The sequence below is a fragment of the Microcaecilia unicolor genome, chromosome 3 (genome assembly GCF_901765095.1).
Source record: "Microcaecilia unicolor chromosome 3, aMicUni1.1, whole genome shotgun sequence".
NCBI lineage: Eukaryota > Metazoa > Chordata > Amphibia > Gymnophiona > Siphonopidae > Microcaecilia > Microcaecilia unicolor.
Window position 1 is genome coordinate 173981337 of NC_044033.1, and position 20928 is coordinate 174002264.

The window sequence follows — 20928 nt, forward strand, 5'->3', positions numbered from 1 at the left end:
AATGTCAACACAATATGGAATAGAACATTTTAATTGATAGTGAAGGGTAAAGCAGAGATGTAACATATAGATAGGTAAGAGAGTAGGAAGAGTTAGAAAGTAAGGTGACTGATTTAAACAAAGTTGTACATGAGGTCAGAGAGATGGTTAAATATTATCTCAGCTATGGTAGGAGTGGATGAACATGTCCTACTGCAGTATGTGCAGCCCATGTCACTCCTTGTGTGTGTGTGAGTGAGACTAACAAGTTAGTTACTTCTTCCATTAAAGGTCTGGTTGAAGAGCCAAGCTTTCACCTGCTTCCTGAAATATGAGATACTATAATAATATAAAGTACAAAATTACTAGTAACTGAAGAGCAATAGATTTTATAAATGCTGTAAATAAACTAAAAAATAAAATAAAAGATTACTAGCATAAAATTTACAGAATAACTAACCTCCCCTTTTATAAAGTCGTGCTAGCGGCTGTGGCATGGCAATGCCGACACAGCCCATTCACCAGGGTGAAGGAGAGGTGCTGCTAGACGGGGGGGGGGGGGGGGGGGGGGGGGGGGGAGAGGGAGAGGTGCTGCTGGATCTGGAAGGGGGAGGAGAGGGAGAGGTGCTGCTGGGCATGGGGGGTGAGAGGAACTTGGAGAAATGTGAGAGGGAGAGGTGCCGCTGTACCTGGATAGAGTGTGAGATGAAGAGATGCTGCTGAACCTACGGGGATGAGGTGGGAGGGAAAAGTGCTGCTGGACCTGGGGAAGGGGAAGTGGGAGAGGTGCTGCTGGACCTGGGGAGATCAGGTGAGATGGTGTGAGGTGCTGTTGGACCTGGGGAGGGGGCTGAGAGGGGTGAGGTGTGCTGGACCTGGGGGGGAGAGGGATGTGTGGGTGAGTTGCTGCTGGACCTGGCTAAGGGGGATGAAAGGAAGAGGTGCTGTTAAACCGCAGAGGTGGGAGTGAGAGAGATAACTGCTGCTGGACTTGGGAGGGGATGAGAGGGTGAGGTGCTGCTGGACCTGGGGGAGGTTTTTATTTATTTATTTTCAAATTTCTATACTGCATAATCCAGAAAGTTCTCAGCGGTTAATAGAATATATACACATAAAAGCATATAATAGACACATATACTGTGAAATACAAAACAACTTCAGTAACTAAGACATATATGGATCAAAGATTGTTATCAGACCCAGAGCTTCAATCCAATCACTTCAGTCAAATTACTTCCGCCAGTCTACTCTTGATCTTCTGCTACTCTATACGCTTGTAAAAAGAGATCAATTTTCAACTCTCATTGAAACTGTTTTACCTCCTGAATTTTTTTGAGCCTTAATGGTATGCTATTCCACATAATAGGGCCTGCTACATGCTATAGCTCTATACTCACTCAATTTTAGGACCCGATGTGATGGGATGTCTAAATTTAGTTGTTCTGCAGATCTCAAAAGTCTTGGAGGTGACTATGTAGAGATCTGCAGCCCCATTAGGTTGTGTTTTCTCACTAGATGGTATTTTAGTGTATTAGGGCTCTGGGTCCCCCTGCCAGAAGATGTGCTCTCTCTATTCTTATAGTATCAGGGGCCACAAATTTCTCAGTGTTGATAAGTAGTGTGCTTGCAATTTGCTGCACTACTGTTCCACAGTTTACGTGATCCATGGTGTCTGGCATCCCCCCTAAAGCGCAGATTGTATCACCTGCTGTGATTTTCCAAATCTTCAGCTTTATCAGGTAGATAGGGAGGTGTCCAGGGTGGTAATAGATTCTATATATTCCTCCAGATGAGCTTCCATACCAACCAGTCTGTGTCCCAATTCTTCTATCTCTCCTCGGAGATCCGATGCCAGCGTACCACAGGGGCATATCTGCGTGGGGCCTCAGGGGCCTGGGCCCCCGCAGATTTCGCCCTGGACCCCCCTACCGCTGCCAACCCTCCCCCTCCGTTGCTCGCCTACCTTCGCTGGCGGGGGACCCCAAACCCCGCCAGCCGAGGTCCGCGTCCTCCTGCCGCTGCCGGCTGTCTTTAAAGAATTCCGTCAGCTGGCGGGGGACCCCCAACCCCCGCCAGCCAAGCCGAGGTCCTTTCATTTTTCCACTGAAGCTGGCGCCGACGAAAGTTTCTTTTGAGTCTGACGTCGCTGCACGTTGTACGTGCAGGACGTCAGACTCAGAAACAGAATGAAGCTGTTTCTGAGTCTGACGTCCTGCACGTACAACGTGCAGCGACGTCAGACTCAAAGAAACTTTCGTCGGCGCCAGCTTCAGTGGAAAAATGAAAGGACCTCGGCTTGGCTGGCGGGGGTTGGGGGTCCCCCGCCAGCTGACGGAATTCTTTTAAAGGCAGCGGCAGGAGGACGCGGACCTTGGCTGGCGGGGGTTGGGGTCCCCCACCAGCGAAGGTAGGCGAGCAACGGAGGGGGAGGGTTGGCAATGGCAGCGGCTGGGGGGAGGGGGATCGGCAATGGCGGCGGCGGCGGCAGGGGGGGGGCTATAATGTGCCCCCTCACTCTGGCCCTGGCCCCCCCTACCGCCGCAGTTCAGATACGCCCCTGGCGTACCATATTTGATTTTCTGAAGGAGTACATGAAATTCAGTAAAAGGATCTCCATTCTCCATTGAATCCTGTGATACCTCAGATTCAGTAGGCTGTGTCACTGCTAGGCCCGGTGGGTCACTGCCTTCTGCCATTTTAGCTTTCTTGCGGCTTGCAGATCTGGTCGGAAGGTAAGCAAATTCCTTCAAAATTAGGTGAGAGGAATGTGAAATACTCATATACCTGCACACCTCAAATGTTTCTCTATTAGTTTAACAACTAAGTTGCGAAATGAGTGAGATTCACGCTGAAGTCCAGCCGGGCTATGCAAAGCTAAAAGCTCAACCGACCATCTTAGTCCATGACGTCACTTCCCCCATCATTGTTAGTTACTGGACGATTTCCTGTTACTGGCTCCACCTGCCCGCTCCGGTTCATGTGACCTGCGTGTCATCACTCAGAGACCAAAGCGTTACCGGATGATTTCCTGTTCTCCAAAGACAAGCAGGCTGATATTCTCACAAGTGGGTGACGCCACGTCGGCCCCGGAGGATTTAAAGCAAAATCTCAAATCTCTTTACGGCGTTCCGTCGCGCGAGCGATCGTACTGCGCATGTGCGCACACCTATTCCCGCTCGCCGAGCGGACACGCCCCTCAGTTTTTCTTTTTCCGCGTCTGAGGAGACACGGAGTTCGTTAGGGCTTCGTGTTTTCTTCAGGTCTTCGATTAAATCTCTTTTTTATTTTTCATTTGTACTTTTTATGGCAGGCTCATTGTGGCTTATATATACAGGTATTTTTTTGTACCTGAGGCAAGAAAAAATTTAAGTAATTGCCAGAGTCACAAGGGGCTGTGCCTCAACGAAGCATATAAGCTTCTCTTTTTCTTTTTTCTTGAAAGTGCTGGTATATTGTTATCTGTGGGCTCTCTCTAGCCAGCAAATAAAACAAGCCCACATTTTTTGATCCATTTATTAAAACTTAAACAAATTGCTCTCGAGAGCTGTGAGAGCCTGCTTCAGCACACTACTGTCTTTAAGCCTCACAAGTGGTGAAGGTGTATGTCACAGGAAAAACCAGGAACCTAAGCAGGTGCATCCCTGGTCAGCCACTGAATGGGCAGCCTGGTGACACAATATCAACAACAGTCTCCACCCGTCTCGGCGTCTCCTGCTCTGCAGGTCATTCGGACGCATCGGCGGAAGTGTCTTGGGCCGGATCATCTCCCTGTGAAGTGCAAGTAGTGTCTCAAAGTACCGAGACGTATTCTACTCTGCCAGGGATGCCCAAAGGACCGGATCATCTCCCTGTGAAGCGCAAGTAGTGTCTCAAAGTACCGAGACGTATTCTACTCTGCCAGGGATGCCCAAAGGACCGGATCATCTCCCTGTGAAGCGCAAGTAGTGTCTCAAAGACGAGACTTATGCTACTTGTCAGGGATGCCCAAAGGAGTTTCTGGAGTCCGACAGAGACCGATGCACGCTGGGTATAGTTATGCATCGAGTAGGTCTCCACCTGCCTCGGCGCCTCCTGCTTGGCAGGTCATTCGGGCGCATCAGCGGGTGTCGGTACCATCGGTGCCCAGAGCTTTGCTCCCTCTGTTATGGAGGTATTCGGGCTTCAGACATCAGTCGGTGCCGAGAGCGTTGCTCCCTCTATTATGGAGGTATCCTGGCATTGGACGTCGATACAACCGCATCGGTACCTGGTATCATCGGTACCGTCGGTACCGAGTATCATCGGTACCGTGTGTCATGGGTACCGTCGGTACCGAGTATCATCGGTACCGGGTGTCATGGGTACCGTCGGTACCGAGTATCATCGGTACCGGGTGTCATGGGTACCGTCAGTGCCGAGTATCATCGGTACCGGGTGTCATGGGTACCGTCGGTACCGAGTATCATCGGTACCATGGGTGCCGTCGGTACCGAGTATCATCGGTACCATGGGTGCCGTCGGTGCCGAATGTCACCGGTGCGTCGGTACCGAGGAGTATCGGTACCGGGAACATTGGTACCATGGTCGGTGCCATGGGTCCCGTCGGTACCGGTACCATCGGTACCATGGATTCCGTCGCCATGGGTACCATCGGTGCCGAGTGTCTTCGGTGCATGGGCACCGTCGGCACCAGGTATCACCATCGGCATCAGGTATCATGGGCACCATCGATCACAGGTATCATCGCCCATCGGTACCGAGTATCACGAGTACCATCGGTATCGGGTATCGTCGGTACCATGGATAGGTATCATGGATACCGTCGGTACATGAGTACCGTCGATACCAAATATCATGACCAGGTACCATCGGTACCATGGGTGCCATTGGTACCAGGTGTCTTGAGCACCGTCGATACCATGTGTACCATAGGTACCGTCGGTGCTGTTGGTGCCGAATATCATGGGTACCATCGGTACCACATGTCAAGGGTCCCTTCGGTACTAGGGTATCATGGGTACCATCGATACCAGATATCATGACTATCATCGGTACCAAGTACCATGGGTTCCATTGGTACCGGGGGTCATCGGTACCATGTGTATCATCGGCACCGTCGGTGCCATGGGTACTATCAGTACCATCGGTCACATCTCTGTTATGGAAGTCATCTGGCAGTCTGGTTTCGATTCCCTTGCATTGCCAGATGTTGTCCTTGGCTTCGAGACCATGGGTACCATTGGATGCCATGGATGCTACCGCCTCCCGCGGTATCTAGCTTTTCAACTGGTCTCCTTCACCGATGCTGCCTCTGGTATGGGTGTTCGCTCGTAGAACTTACCGCGCCTCCATATCTTGGCTTCCAGGCCCAGAAATGCATGTTAAGAACAGCCATTTTGCTACAGGAGAACATATTTTTCCATAGCTGTTCTGTAGAATTGTATGTATGACAGTTGCTCTATACTGGTCAATGTTTGCATCTGAGCTGCTCTGTTTGAGTAGTTGGCTCAGTTCAATGATGGTTCATCTGATGAACATGAAGGTCATGGGGTTTTCTCTGCTGAGAATCCTCTAGATCCTCTATTGTCTTGACACATTACAATGGAGATTGTCAATCAGCCCAATGCCAGATGCTCGAGGTCCTGGACTACCATCTTCAACTCAGAACTGATAGCAGTTCTAAGAACTTGCTTCGGCGCCCCCCGAGGCCAGAGCATACATCCTTAGCCTCCTTTGGAGAATGGCGTACCAGGCTGGCATGATCGCGTCCAAGACCAAGTCCTGCCAGATCTTTATGAGCATTCCCACCGGAGTAGGCTACATCTTTTTTCCAAGTGTCGCAAGTTCCTGTCCAATGGCGTTTTCATCACTTGTATTGTAACACCTAGATTTCTGCTCTAGGTATGGTGATGCGCAGACTCTCATGACTGTGTGCCTCTCACCTGGAGGAGGAGACTCAGCAGAAATTGTTGATATGCTGTGCATACACTTCCTCATCTCGGAACTTCTTTAAAGAGATCAGCACGCTCGTTCTAGTCAGCGGCGTGCACCTAATCAGGCTCCTGCAGCTATTCCGCAGGAACCAGAGAGGGGTTTTGGAGTGGCTCCAATTCAGCATAGCCACTATATATATAAAAAAAAAACAAAAAAACAACAAATGTCCGTACCGGCCATCTGCCTGTCGGGGGGAAGTTCAAATTTTCTCCACCACAGGTGACTTCTATATCCTCCAACCGGGGGTTTTTTTCAAATAGTCCGGTTAGGATACATTCTCAATCTGGAATCAAACCCTCCACATTGTTCATTGGAAGTTTAATCCTTTAGCTTCCATCAACAGTGAGTACTTGCAGAGGAACTCTCTGCCTTTCTCAGTACCAATGCAGTCGAGCCTGTTCCACAAGGGTAAGAAGGATTGAGTTTCTATCCCAGGTCCTTCCTTGTGGGTTCCGTCCCATCATAGACATAAGGGGCCTCAACAGATTTCGTTCAGGATGATTTCCCTGGGCATCCTTCTTCCCATACTTCAGGAAAACGAATGGTTATGCTCTCTGGACTTACAAGATACTTCTACTCACTTTGCGTCCAGAGTATGTTTTTCCTAGTCCTAGCTGTTGTTGCAGCGTATCTTCATGGACTGGGAGTGCAAGTGTTCCCTTAACACGTTGATTGCCCGTCTCAACAGATTACAGCACAGTAATATTGAGACTTCTAGACACATGGCTTCCACAGTTCACGTCACTCCCTTGACACTTTTGCACATCTAGAGGATGTAACCCAACTGTTCGCCAGTCTTCGGAATTCCCCTCAGAGGTGGTTAATTCTCTCCATTTTGATTCTGAGGTGTCCAGTCCACCTTACTCAGTCAAAAGCTGCTGACGAAGGTTGCATCCCTCCTGGCTATCCAACCTAATTATTTTAATCAACCACACAATCGGGTTGTGATGTACTCGATAACAAAGGAGTACTGGATCTTGTCCTCTGAGTCAAGATGCCATGCAGATGTAGCGGTGGGCTCGCCAACGCGGCTTGTTTTCTCCAAGCCATTTATCTAATTGGCGTAAACAGCAGTCTGGCCGACAGGCTGAGCAACTTAGTTCAATCACAAAGTCCCTCAGTTCTGTTCCAGGCTGCAGGTTCACGGCAGGCTACCATCGGATGCCTTTCTCCTTCTTTGGGGGACAAGTTTTCTGTATGCGTATCCTACCATACATCTGGTGGAAAAGACTTTGCTGATTCTCAAGCAAGATTGTGGAGCCATGATTCTGATTGCTCCTTTCTAGCTACGTCAGATACGATTCCCTCTTCTTCTGGAGTTGGAATGTTTTCCAGCTCTCATTACGCAGAACGAGGGGGCACTTCTACATCCCAACCTCCAATCTATGGCTCACACGGTCTGGATGTTGAGAGTGTAGGTTTCGTTGACTTTTCCAGAAGAGTGTCTCCCGACTCTTGCCTGCTTCCAGAAAAGATTTCACAAAGAGGTGTTATTCTTTTCATGGAAGAGGTTTGCCGTCTGGTGTGACAGCGAGGCCCTAGATCCTGCCTCTAGTCTTATACAGACCTTGCTTGAGTTCTTTCTACACCTGTCTGAATCTGGTCTCAAGACCAACTCGGTCAGTATTCATCTTCGTGCAATAAGAGCTTATCATCAACGTGTAAAAGGTCAGCCTTTAGCTGTCCACTTCATGACGTTTACTTCTCCCACAGTATTGAGAGAATTCCTTGTATGTGTCTAGGGGGGATTATTTCTGTTGGGCTTAGCACCCCCAATAATTTTTACAGTTGGCTCTTATGCTTCGGTCAGAGCCCCTATCACTCCTTATTCAGTATCTTGGGGTCTCAATGTCGTTTTCATCCAGCTGCTGCAAACTCAATTCGGGCCACTGGATTCCTGTCATCTGAAGTATTGGACCTGGAAGGTCATTTTCCTTGGTGGCTGTTCCTTCAACTCGAAAGGTCGGTGAGCTTCAGACTCTAGTAGCTCAAGCTCCTTACCTTACTTCTCATCTTAACAGAGTAGTTCTCCGCATGCAGCCAAGGTTCTTACTGGCGCTGGTATCAGAGTACCATCTGATCCAGTCAATTGTCTTGCCAACATGCTTTCTCCCTCATCTTACAAGCCCTGGCGAAAGCAAGCTGCGCACTTTTTGCGTGGAGCAGACGAGCTCCCTCGGAAGGTCCGCCCAGTTGTTTATTTCTTTTAATGCCAGTTGCTGTCGGAAACCGCATCATTTCTTCTTAACTGGCAGATTGCATCTCCTTCATTTTTGTCCAAGCTGGACTGACTCTAGAGGGCCATGTCACGGCTCACAAAATTAGAGCCATGGCTGAATCGGTGACTAATCTAAAATCAGTCACTATTGAAGGGATCTGCAAAGCTGCGGCGTGGTCATCAGTCCACACATTCACATCTCACTACTGCCTTCAGCAGAATAGCCGACGCGTCAGTCGGTTTTGGGCAGTCGGGGCTGCAGAACTTCTTTGGGGTTTAGAATCCAACTCCAACCCTCCTAAGCCCATGTTTGTTCTGTTCCAGGCTACACTCATTTAGATGTTTCTTCTTTTCAGGTCAATTTTTATTCTGGCCTCGCCGTTGCGAGACTCTATTGACCACTGTTTGTTGTGTAAGCCTGAAAGCTTGGGATACCCCACTTGTGAGAATATCAGCCTGCTTGTCTTTGGAGAAAGAGTAGTTACTTACCTGTAACAGGTGTTCTCCGAAGACAGCAGGCTGCATATTCTCACAAACCCTCCCACCTTCCCCTTTTGGAGTTGTCTCCTCCATCTTTTGGATATAACTGAGGGGCGTGTCCGCTCGGCGAGCGGGAATAGGTGTGCGCACATGCGCAGTACGATCGCTCGCGCGACGGAACGCCGTAAAGAGATTTTGAGATTTTGCTTTAAAATCCTCCGGGGCCGACGTGGCGTCACCCACTTGTGAGAATATGCAGCCTGCTGTCTTCGGAGAACACCTGTTACAGGTAAGTAACTACTCTTTACTGGCTCCTCCTGCCTGCCCTGGGTCACATGACCCAAGCATCATCACTTAGAGACCAAAGTATTACCGGACAATTTCCTGTTACTGGCTCCTCCTGCCCTCCCTGGGTCATGTGATCTACTAATCATCACTTAGAAACCAAAGCAAGTTCCTAATTAAAGACGTCCTCTGTGGCGTTTCTATGCTTTTATCTATACTGTGTTGTGTCTCAGTGTATTTTGAATATGCTTGGGACTCATTGTTTTTTTTTGGCAGGGGGGGGCTTGTTCTCGTTTCAGGCATTACCAGATGATTTCCTGTTACTGGCTCCTCCTGTCTGCCCCAGGTCATGTGACCTGCATGCAGAGGTAATCCCACTGCGCCTCTCCGGAACTACCGCTGGGCTACCACAGGAGCCTGGCAGTAGTTCCCACCCTTAATGCAAGCCATTTCCGGTGCTACAAAAATATGCATATCTCTGGAACATAGGTGCACACACTGATGCCAACTGTATTGCTGGCAAAAATTGTCATGATGCTACTAGTAATGCTTCTTTTCTTGGAATGAAATATTTTTCTTATTTTATTTTTATTTATTGCATTTGTATCCCACATTTTCCCACCTATTTGCAGGCTCAATGTGGCTTTGCTCTCCTATCTTTCCTGTATCATTCAAAGTTTTCCAGAAATCCTTCCTGTCCTCTTTTAGAGATTGCTTCTGTTTACTTCCCTAATCTTTTCATATTGTTTGAAAAACCAAATAGGTCTCTTTTTCCTCTCATTTTGTTTATTTACTTTCCTAATTTAAAGATTTGTTGCCTTTTCAGTGGTTCATTTTAGTTTTGTCAGCTGCTTTTCAACTTCACAAAGATCTTCCCACCCTGAAATATAATCAGTTGCAAGAATTTTATAAGGCATTTCAGGGGATTTTTACTTAAAGAGTTAGAGGAATGGTTCTTACCCAGTACTTGGGACATACCCAACCAGTCAGGTTTTCAGGATACCCAAAATAAATATGTATGAGACAAATGTGCAAGCACTGCCTTCGCTGTATGCAAATCTCTCATGCATATTCATTGCAGATATATTGAAAACCTGACTAGCTGGGTGTATCCCAAGGAATGGGATAGAGGCATAAATATGATATTGCTTCCGACTTTCACCTAAAATAATGGCTCCTGCCCCTTTGAAATTACCTTGTTGCTTTGTAGGATAGGTCTGTAGATTTCTGTGTTGGTAGCTCTTCCCAAAACTGAGCACTGAGCCCTGAAAAACGATGAAAATGTTTCATTATCAAGCTGATACGACTCCATCTAGTTGAGCAAGGCATGCTAGCTTTGCAGTTTGAACCATTTGGACAATTCCATTTAATAACTAACCAAGAGATATACAGGGCTGCTGAGAGCAAGGGCGTAGCCAGACAACAGATTTTGGGTGGGCCTAGGCAAGAAGTGGGTGGGCACCAAGTGTTTCCCCCACCCCCCGCCCCTCATCACCAAAAAAATATCTCAGCTGGTGGGAAAACGCTTCTTTCCACCTTGGCAGTCTGAAGCAGGCATGCGCTGAAAACTGAGCATGCGCAGGTGCTGATATTGTGGAGAGCAGTATTTTTGTTATCATCAGGGAGAAGTCTTCAGCTGGTGGAGCTTGGGATTCCCACCAGCTACCACTAAACGTGTGCTACTGGTGGGTGGGCCTGAGTCCTAAGTGGGTGGGCCCCGGCCCACTCAGGCTCACCTGTGGCTATGCTACTGGCTGAGGGGGGGGCAAGATTCCCCCGGGCTCAGCCTTCAAGAGGGACCCAGCACCAGCAGCCCAGGTGAGATCCAGCGTCTTTTCCTCCCCTTCTCCCTCCCCCCTCGGTCCTCCACTTGCCTGAAGTTACTGAATGGCAGGCAGCAGTGATCAAGAGCCACTGCCCTGCCATCCACGGCTCCTTCTTACTTCCTGTCCCGCCTCCTGTGAAGTAACGTCCTGGCAGGAAGAAGGACCCATGGCCGGCAGAGCAATGTCTCTCGATCACTGCTGCCTGTCATTCAATGACTCCAGGCAAGTGGGGGAAGGGTGGCAACAGGCCCCTAAACATTATTTCCCCCGGGCCCAGCTGTGTCTCTTGGCAGCCCTGGAGGTATAGACTGTGATTCCCTGGAACCTGGTATAAATGTACTCATAAGCAGATCTCTGGTATCGCTGTTGAACAATATCTATAACTCTACATTCTTTAAGATATCCAGGAATGTTCTTTAATGTCTTTTGCTTTCACACTATCATGCACCTAATGTCTATGGCTTTAACACTATCATGTATTTCACCATCAAGTACTCACAACTTCTGCAAAAACAAATGTATACTCTTTTCTATTTCCAGTATTATATATTTCACCATCATGTACCCAAAACTTGCTGTAAAACCAAATGTACATTCTTTTCTATTTCCAGTGTCCACGATGAATTGTAAGCCACATTGAGCCTGCAAAAAGGTGGGATAATGTGGGATACAAATGTAATAATAATAATAATAATAATAATAATTTTGGATGCCATGGTGGAGCTGTCGAATCTGCCTTCACAGTGTTCCCATACACAGAAGTGGCCTAGTGGTTATGGTGGTGGACTTTGGTCCTGAGGAACTGAGTTTAATTCCCACTTCAGGCACAAGGCAGCTCCTTGTGACTCTGGGCAAGTCACTTAACCCTCCATTGCCCCATGTAAGCCGCATTGAGCCTGCCATGAGTGGGAAAGCGTGGGGTACAAATGTAACAAAAGTAAATAAAAAAAATAAATTAAGAAGCCAAATACAGAAATCAAATGTGGGTCACTGGGCATTCATTTTGCCCGAATAGTGACACATTTGATCAAATAAGAGTAGTTGTTTGGGGTTTACAGGTAAAAGCAGTAACTAGTATGCGAAAACATTTGTGGCAATAGTAGAAGAGACTTAATAATACCAAATGAGAGAGACTGAGTTCATTATGGGGTCTAAATTCTACAAGTTTAATCCTTTCTCTGCCAGGAAATAAAGTAAAGCAATTGCTACAGAACTGACTGTAGATTCCTAGAACCATACCTCTGGGTTCGGCAGATTACAGTCATCATAGAGAAGATCACGCCAACAGCCAGCCCCATGTCCACATTCAGGATGATCACAGCAAGCCAAGTAACCACCCATACTGCCTAGGGACAGATGAAATGATGAATACAAGTCATGGCAATTAAGAGAAGAGGCCTTCCTTAAATTAAGATCATTTTAGAAATGCAGTAGTGTTATCCTGGTCCATGTGATTACTTGGTGACTTCAGTCTAGCCATGTGTGCTATAAAGCTCAGGATGAACCTTGCAGGGCCTAACATCACTAGACAATGACTACTAAAAAGGGAAGAGAGAACTTTAATCTTGGCTTCCTGAGTCTTGTGTTTTGGGGTCATTTGAACTTAAGGTCAACATGGCACATTGCTGTTCAGTAAACTCAGTGGCGTAGCAAGGGCGGGGCGGTGGGGGCGGTCCACCCCAGGTGTCAACAGGTGGGGGGGGGGTGCTCCGCTCCGTCCATCTACCCCCCCCCTTGGCATGGAACTGCCTCCCCCCCCGACGCAGTCCCTACCTGCCAACCAGGTTCCAGCTCTGTCCACCCCAGCGTGGCGCCTCGCATCTGCAGCACTGCTGTAAAAAGAAGAAAATCGCCTCATCGTCGGCCCTTCCCTCACTGTGTCTCACCCTTGAGGAGATAGGAAGTTATGTCAGAGGGCGAGACACAGTGAGGGAAGGGCCACCGACGAGGCAATTTTCTTCTTTTTAGAGCAGTGCTGCAGATGTGAGGCCCCACGCTGGGGTGGACGGAGCTGGAACTTGGAAGGCAGGTGGGGACTGAGTCGTGGGGGGGGGGGGGGGGTGCCATGTTGCCCTGCACCGGGGGGGGGGGGGAGCAGTGGCGATCCGCCCTGGGTGTCAGGCAACCACGGAACGCCACTGAGTAAACCTACCCACAATTCAACTATCCTAAGTTGGCCTGACTAAGGCTTTTGAGAAGTGTTATAAAATCAGAAAGCTCGACCTGTGGTCTCACTGTTAAGGTGATGTTAGTGTAGATTTAGACTAGGGTACTCTTTTTCAAAGCAGATAGACATTTCTAAATATCCAAAAAAAAAGGTCTATCTGCCGAAAATGTCCAAATCGTGATTTTCGAAAGGCAGAATTTGGACATTTTGCACTGCTGTTTGTCCAAATAGAAAGGGGGCATGTTGCAGGCATGTTTTGGGCAGGAGGGCCCAAAATTAGGACGTCTTTCAGGAATAATGGAACGGGAAAAAATGTCCAAGGCAAAAAAGGACGCTTTTATCTACACGTTTTATCTACACGTTTCAATCACGTCCAAGTTGCAAAAAGGTGCCCTGATTGAGCAGCTAACCACTGGCGGGATAAAGGCATGACTCCTCCTTCATCTCCCAGTGGTTATTGACCCCCTCCTACCTGCTTAAGAAGTGAAAGTGACAGAGGATACCAGACTCTATGACAGCGTCAGGTAATATGGCCATTCCTAATAGAGCAACAAGCAAGTGTAAGGAGTAGCCTAGTGGTCAGTGCACCGGACTTTATTTTATTTCTGTACAAACATGTGAGTCCTCTTGGAACACAGAATACCTACTGTGATGGCTATTGTGGTGGTGTACTTTTAGATACAGTAGGTTTTTATCTGTTCCTGGAGGGCTAGGGTTACCATTCGTCTGGATTTCCCTGGACATGTCCTCTTTTTGAGGGCATGTCCAGGGCGTCCGGCGGATTTTGCCCGCATGCACGTTTGTCCAGATTTCTGGATAAACATGGGCGTGGGCGTGCGTGCGTGCTTGCATGCATGCGGGCGGGTGGGCAATCGGCGCCGTGGGTCTGGTCTGGTCTCCCCTCCCGTTCCCTACCATGTTCCCTGGTGGTCTAGTGACGTCTTCGGGGCAGGAAAGAGCCCCCTCTTTCCTGCCCAGAGCGCTGCCTCCCTTGTTCATCATCCTTCTCGGTCGGCTGGGGATTCAAAATGGCCACCGAGAGTTGAAGTCTCGCGAAGCCACTTCAACTCTCGGCGGCCAGTTTGAATCCCCAGCCGAGACCGAGGAGGATGCAGGCAAGGGCAGGCAGCACTCCGGACAGGAAAGAGGGGGCTCTTTCCTGCCCCGAAGACGTCACTAGACCACCAGGGCTAGATAGTAAGTGGGGGGGGGGGGGGGTATGTGGCGGGGGCAGAGGAGGGGACTATGTGACGGGGAGGGGAATAGGGAGCGGAACGAGGACCCGAAAGGGGCGGGGCGGGGTATGGGCGTGACATGTGTCCTCTTTTTCAGAGGACACAAAATAGTAACCCTATGGAGGGCTCATAATAACATATATATGAAGTAAGGTGGGATTTGTGCCTGGGTTCAGTTGTTAAAAGCCCACTGCACTGACCATTAGGCTTCCCCTCTGCTCTGCAGGGATATCTGTGTGGCCATTTTTCTATGAATGATGCCAGACAGATGGTTTTGTGCCTGGTTTTCTGGCGTTCATATTTTGGACATTTCAGTTTGGAAATGACTGTTCATTTTGGACTTTTCAGCACAAGAACACTCTTCCCATGTATTTTCAAACAGGAAATCCTGACATTTTTCCTGTGAGGTGGACTTTTTTGGGGATGTTATGAGCAGGACGTCCGAATTCTGACTTGAGTATTCTTTCGAAAATGCCCCTCTATGTGTCACTAGGCTTTTCCATATTTAGATGTTGAGCATTGTTCTGAATAATTGTCTCGGTCTTTAGTCTTTTGTGATCCGCACTGAACTGAGAAGGCTTTTGTGGAATACAAGATTAATGAATAATGTAAAGTAATATTAAAATCCATACAGACAGGCAGGTTCCTGAAGCCTCAGTCTTCAAAGGTAATCACACAGAACAAATCCTGAAGCCTCAGTCTTCAAGGAAATTACACTTATGTGTTAAGAAGGTATCTCTTCATATCAAAAGACACTACACAGAACAAATCCTGAAGACTCAGTCTTCAAGGAAGTCACATCTACTTGCTAAAAAAAGGGTGGGCCCGATATTTTAAATGATTTAAAGGGCCAAGAGAGGCTCCTGTCTATTTAAATTGCCTGACTGGGGTTAACTGGACATTTTCAGTGGCACTTAACTAGATAGTGTCACTGAAAAACCTGGTTAGAGCCCAAGTTGAAACTGGCTATTTGGGGGGTGGACTCGGAACTTAGCTGGTTAAATGCAGAGTTTCAGAACGGCTAAGATAACCACAAAAATACAAAAAAGTTGAAAGCTGCAATGGGACTTGAACCAGCAACCTCTGGATCCAGCTGCTGTAACCATAAAGCTATTCGTCCATACATATAAAGAACTGTGTGGTCATTTTATAACACGGAGGGTTCTCTGCCACCACACAGCAGTCCGTGTCCCTTGTTTTGTCCCATTCCTAATTTTGATGTTTCAGTTTGTAAAATGGATGTTCATGCTGGATGTTTCCAGCACATAGATGTCCATCTAACATGTATTTTAGAACAGGTTGCATTCTGTTCTAAAATAAATGTGAGATCGACGTCTATTTGTGACATACTACTACTACTTAACATTTCTAGAGCGCTACTAGGGTTACGCAGCGCTGTACAGTTTAACAATGAAGGACAGTCCCTGCTCAAAGAAGCTTACAATCTAAAGGACGAAATGTCAAGTTAGGGCAGTCTAGATTTCCTGAATGGAGGTATGGTGGTTAGGTGTTGAAGGCGACATTGAAGAGATGGGCTTTGAGTAAGGATTTGAAGATGGGCCTGGCGAATGGTCTCAGGAAGTTTATTCCAAGCATGGGGTGAGGCGAGGCAGAAAGGGCGGAGCCTGGAGTTGGCAGTGGTGGAGAAGGGTACTGAAAGGAGGGATTTGTCTTGAGAGCGGAGGTTACGGGTAATGGCGTAGGGGGAGATGAGGGTAGAGAGGTAGGGAGGGGCTGCAGATCGAGTGCATTTGTAGGTTAGTAGGAGAAGCTTGAACTGTATGCGGTACCTAATCAGAAGCCAGTGAAGTGACTTGAGGAGAGGGGTGATGTGAGTATATCGGTCCAGGCGGAAGATAAGACGTGCAGCAGAGTTCTGAACGGACTGAAGGGGGGATAGGTGACTAAGTGGGAGGCCAGTGAGGAGTAGGTTGCAGTAGTCAAGGCGAGAGGTAATGAGAGAGTGGATGAGAGTTCAGGTGATGTGCTCAGAGAGGAAAGGGCGAAATTTGCTAATGTTATAGAGGAAGAAGCGACAGGTCCTGGCTAACTGCTGGATATGCGCAGAGAAGGAGAGGGAGGAGTCAAAGATGACTCCGAGGTTGCGGGCAGATGAGACGGGGAGGATGAGGGTGTTATCAACTGAGATAGAGAGTGGAGGGAGAGGAGAAGTGGGTTTGGGTGGGAAGATGATAAGCTCGGTCTTGGCCATGTTCAGTTTCAGGTGGCGGCTGGACATCCAGGCTGCAATGTCGGATATGCAGGCCAATACCTTGGCCTGGGTCTCCGCAGTGATGTCTGGTGTGGAGAGATAAAGCTGGGTGTCGTCGGCATAGAGATGGTATTGGCCTGGGATCAGGGAGCCTAGGGAAGAGGTGTAAACTGAAAAAAGAAGGGGTCCAAGGACAGATCCCTGAGGAACTCCAACAGAGAGCGGGATGGGGGTAGAGGAAGAGCCATGATAATGTACTCTGCGGTGGGAGAGATAAGAGGAGAACCAGGAGAGGACGGAGCCCTGCAACCCAAATGAGGACAGTGTGGCAAGAAGTAAGTTGTGATTGACTGGGACGTCTATATTCTGAGTTGAACATTCTTTCTAAAATACCCCTCCACATTATTGTTTGTGTAGCTTTATTACATTGTTGATTTCATGATTGTTTGTACTGTCTTGTTTTATAGAAACAGAGAAAACATGACAGCAGATAAGGGCCATCCAGTCTGCCCATCCTCAGTAACCACTAACTCCTCCTTTTCCTAAGGGATCCTGCATGCCTGTCCCACGCTTTCTTAATTAGGCGCAGATCAGGTGTATTCTATAACAATGTGCATAGATTTTAGAAACGTCCATGCCCCTCCCATGACCACGCCCCTTTTCAAATATGTGACTTAGAATTTAGGGGCACCACGTTATAGAATACATTCAGTGAGTTATGTGCATAAATCTCAATGCCAATTACTGCTGATAATTAACAGTGCTGATTAGCTAGTTAACCAATTAAGTTATGCGCATTGTTAAAGAATACGCCTCAGTTTCCACATGGATTTTAAGATGCCATATATAGAATCCATGGGAAAATCTATAAATGGCGCTCAAAATTGCATGTGCAAATTTGGGCACCCAATTTAATTGAGTAAGGAGCCAATTAGCACCAATAATTGAGTGCTAACAGTCAATTATTGGCACTAATTGATAACTTTTTAAAATCTCACGTGAGTCCTGCTAGGCGCTCTTCTATAAAAATATGGGTGCAACTTTCTCAGCATGCAACTGAAAAGGGGCGTGGCCAAGGGAGGGGCATGGATGGGTCAGGGATGTTCACTGAAGATGCATGCAATATTATAGAATACAGGAGATCCAGGCCTATTCTGGCAAAAGGATTTATACTAGGTTTTAGTTGGTGTTAATCCTCTACCCAATCAGGGGCGGACTGTCCATTCGGGTAACCAGGCAGTGCCCAAAGGAGGCCCAGAGACTCTTCTTCCCCACCACCGTCACTGCCGCATACTACAGCCCACCGAGCCTCAGTGGACCTTCCACCTTGAAGAGCCCTAGTGGCCTCTGCAGCGGCAGGAAAGAACAACACTCTTTCCTGCCCACTGCCGCTATTCTGCCTGGTGCCTCTGTGTTTTAAAAACGGCTGCTGAGACTCCCTGCGGCAGTCTCATGAGACTGTCAGGACCCGTCAGTCTATGGCGGGAAGTCTCGGCACCCATTTTGAAAGCACTGTGGCGCCAGGCACAATAGTGGTAGTGGGAAGGAAAGACTACTACTACTAACAGCATTTATATAGCGCTACCAGACACACACAGCGCTGAACATTTGACATAGAGAAACAGTCCCTGCTCAAAGAGCTTACAATCTAGGTAAAACAGACAGACAAGACATTATGGGCAAGGGAATTACAGGGTAAAGAGGAATAGGGGAGGAGGAGGCCAACTGAGCAGCGGCTAGGAGCCAAAGGCAGCTGTGAAAAGGTGAGCCTTCAGCATAGATTTAAAAACAGGTAGAGATGGAGCTAGACGTATGGGCTCAGGAAGACGGTTCCAGGCATAAGGTGCAGTAAGATAAAAGGAACAAAGTCTGGAGTTAGCGGTGGAGGAGAAGGGGGATGACAAGAGAGACTTGCTCAGAGAGCGGAGTTCACGGGGAGGAATGTAGGGAGAAATGAGAGAGGAGAGGTAATGAGGGGTCATAGAGTGGATGCATTTAAAGGTCAGTAAGAGAAGTTTGAACTGAATACGGAAGCGGACAGGGAGCCAGTGAAGAGATTTGAGAAGTAGGCTAGTGTGGGCATAGCGATTCTGGCGGAAAATAAGTCGAGCTGCAGAATTCTGGACAGATTGGAGAGGAGAAAGATGATTGAGTGGAAGACCAGTGAGAAGTAAATTGCAATAGTCCAAGCGAGAAGTAACAAGGGTGTGAATAAGGGTTTTGGTGGCGTGTTCAGAAAGGAAGGGGCGAATTTTGCTAATGTTGAAGTTAAAGAAGCGACAGGTTTTGGCGATTTGTTGAATATGAGCAGAGAAGGAGAGAGAAGTGTCAAAGATGACTCCAAGGTTACGAGCCGAGGAGACAGGGAGGATATCAGAGCCATTAACAGAGATAGAGAATGGGGGAAGAGGGTTTAGGGGGGAAAATGAGAAGTTCAGTTTTAGCCATGTTTAATTTGAGGTGGCGTTGAGACATCCAGGCAGCAATGTCAGACAAGCAGGCAGAGATTTTGTCTTGGATTAAGGTTGAGATTTCAGGGGTGGAGATTTAGATCTGAGAGTCATCAGCATAAAGATGGTAATGAAAACCATGGGATGAGATCAGGGCACCAAGGGAAGAGGTATAGATGGAGAAAAGGAGTGGTCCAAGGAGAGAACCCTGAGGCACACCTACTGAAAGCTGGAGGGAAGTTGAAGAGGATCCACCAGATTGAACACTGAAAGTACGGAGTGAGAGGTAGGAAGAGAACCAGGAAAGAACAGGGCCCTGGAATCTAAGCGAGGACAGCGTATCAAGGAGTAATGTGTGGTCAACGGTGTTGAAAGCAGCAGAAAAGCCTTCATTTTTTTTTTTTTGGCACCATTTACTGAATTTAATCCTAAGTGCATATATACCAGGTTACACTAGTATTCCATAAAGGAAAGTTGGCAAATTTTTCCTTTAATGAACAGGTTCCTACCTTGTGCCCTTTAAGAGGGTCTTTTACTAAGGTGCGCTCACGTTTTTGGTGTGAGCTAAAGTTGTGGGTGCACTAAACGTTAGAGACGCCAATGCATTCCTATGGGCATCTACGTTTAGCATGCCCACAATTTTAGCGCACACTAAAAAACGTGAGTGTGCCTTAGTAAAAGACACCCTAAGTGTCCAACGGTAGCCACTCTGTTATAGGATTGCCCTCAAAGTGCTTTCCCTTTCCTATCTCTTCCGGAGCTGTAGGAGTAGCCTAGTGGTTAGTGCAGTGGACTTTGATCCTGGGGAACTGAGTTCAATTACCACTACAGCTCCTTGTGATTCTGGGCAAGTCACTTAACCCTCCATTGCCCCTGGTACAAAATAAGTACCTGAATATATGTAAACTGCTTTGAATGTAGTTGCAAAATACCACAGAAAGGTGGTACATCAAGTCCCATTTCCTTTTCCCTTCTGAACAGATTATGTAGCATGGCCATGTCCGAATCATGAGCAACAACCATTTGGGCTCCTCTATAAAGTCTGTGGTAAACTTAAGACTCTACTCACAAAGTCAGGTTTGCTGACCCTCCAGAGCTCAGGTAGATCCTGGAACTGCAGAAACATTTGTCGGAGGCTCACCACATTAATGCACGCCAGCACAGCCTGTGGAGGAAAAGCAGAGCTTTTTAGCACATAACACCAGGCTGAAAGGATCACTGATATTAAGCAGAAGGAGAAAAAAGACCCTCACTGAATTCATCCTGATCACTAATTGGACAACCAATATGTGCCAAGAGCCGGAGATCACCCGTCCACCGCCCACCGCATCCTCTGCCCACCCAAACCCCTAGTATACTTGAGGGCAACATTCCCTTCATATTTCACTTTGCTTTGCTAGAAAAACAAGCAATCCAGAACAGGATAGTAGGGACATACGTTTGAAAATAAAATGAAACACAGTGAAAAAGGCTTTTTTTTCCTTCCATTCGTTTTCAAATTAAAGATGTCAAAGTGTTCTGTTTATTTTTTATTTTGTATTGCACTGTTCATTTTTATATTGTATTGCATTTTATTTTTCAACTGAGACAGCCTGGAGATGGGCGGGGGGGGGGGGGGGGGGGGGGTGGAGCGATTGGTGAAAGGAGCAGACCAATTCCTTGCAAGCAATTTCCTATCAGCCAGTCCCAGTGTGTCTCACAGTGAAAGTAAAACAGAAGCTGTGTTTTGTAATCAGTCACTTTTGTGCAGCTTTCTTCTCAGCGTTTACATAGAAAGAAAAGGTTTTAAGAATAATTCCAAGAAAGGGGTTGTCTATTATGTATCAGTGCATTCAGAGGCTGATGCTCAAAACCTAACGCTGGTGCTAGAGGCAATTAGTGCTGGAATACCGCCGGTGTTAAGCTGCACAGAATGCTTAAGTGGCTTTAGCGCCAGAAACAACCCGCCTGCCAAAAATGAGCACAAATGATATTTAAATACATGCAAATGGATGTTGATAATGATAAAGGATAATGATAAACTGGTCTTATATCCCACTAGTACCTCACAGTTCAAAGCGGGTTACACATCACAAGAGACCAGAAATAATCATCTGGGAATAA

The 20928-nt window shown here is 47.5% G+C and overlaps 1 protein-coding gene across 1 annotated transcript in view; it reads right to left on the reverse strand.

Moving 5' to 3' along the window:
* Positions 1 to 20928, reverse strand: part of SLC26A10 (solute carrier family 26 member 10) — a 162666-nt gene that overhangs the window by 70609 nt on the left and 71129 nt on the right. Inside the window, 3 exon segments of the mRNA XM_030196594.1 lie at positions 10131 to 10200; positions 12001 to 12107; positions 19895 to 19990. Of these exon segments, the coding sequence (XP_030052454.1) occupies positions 10131 to 10200; positions 12001 to 12107; positions 19895 to 19990 (273 nt within the window).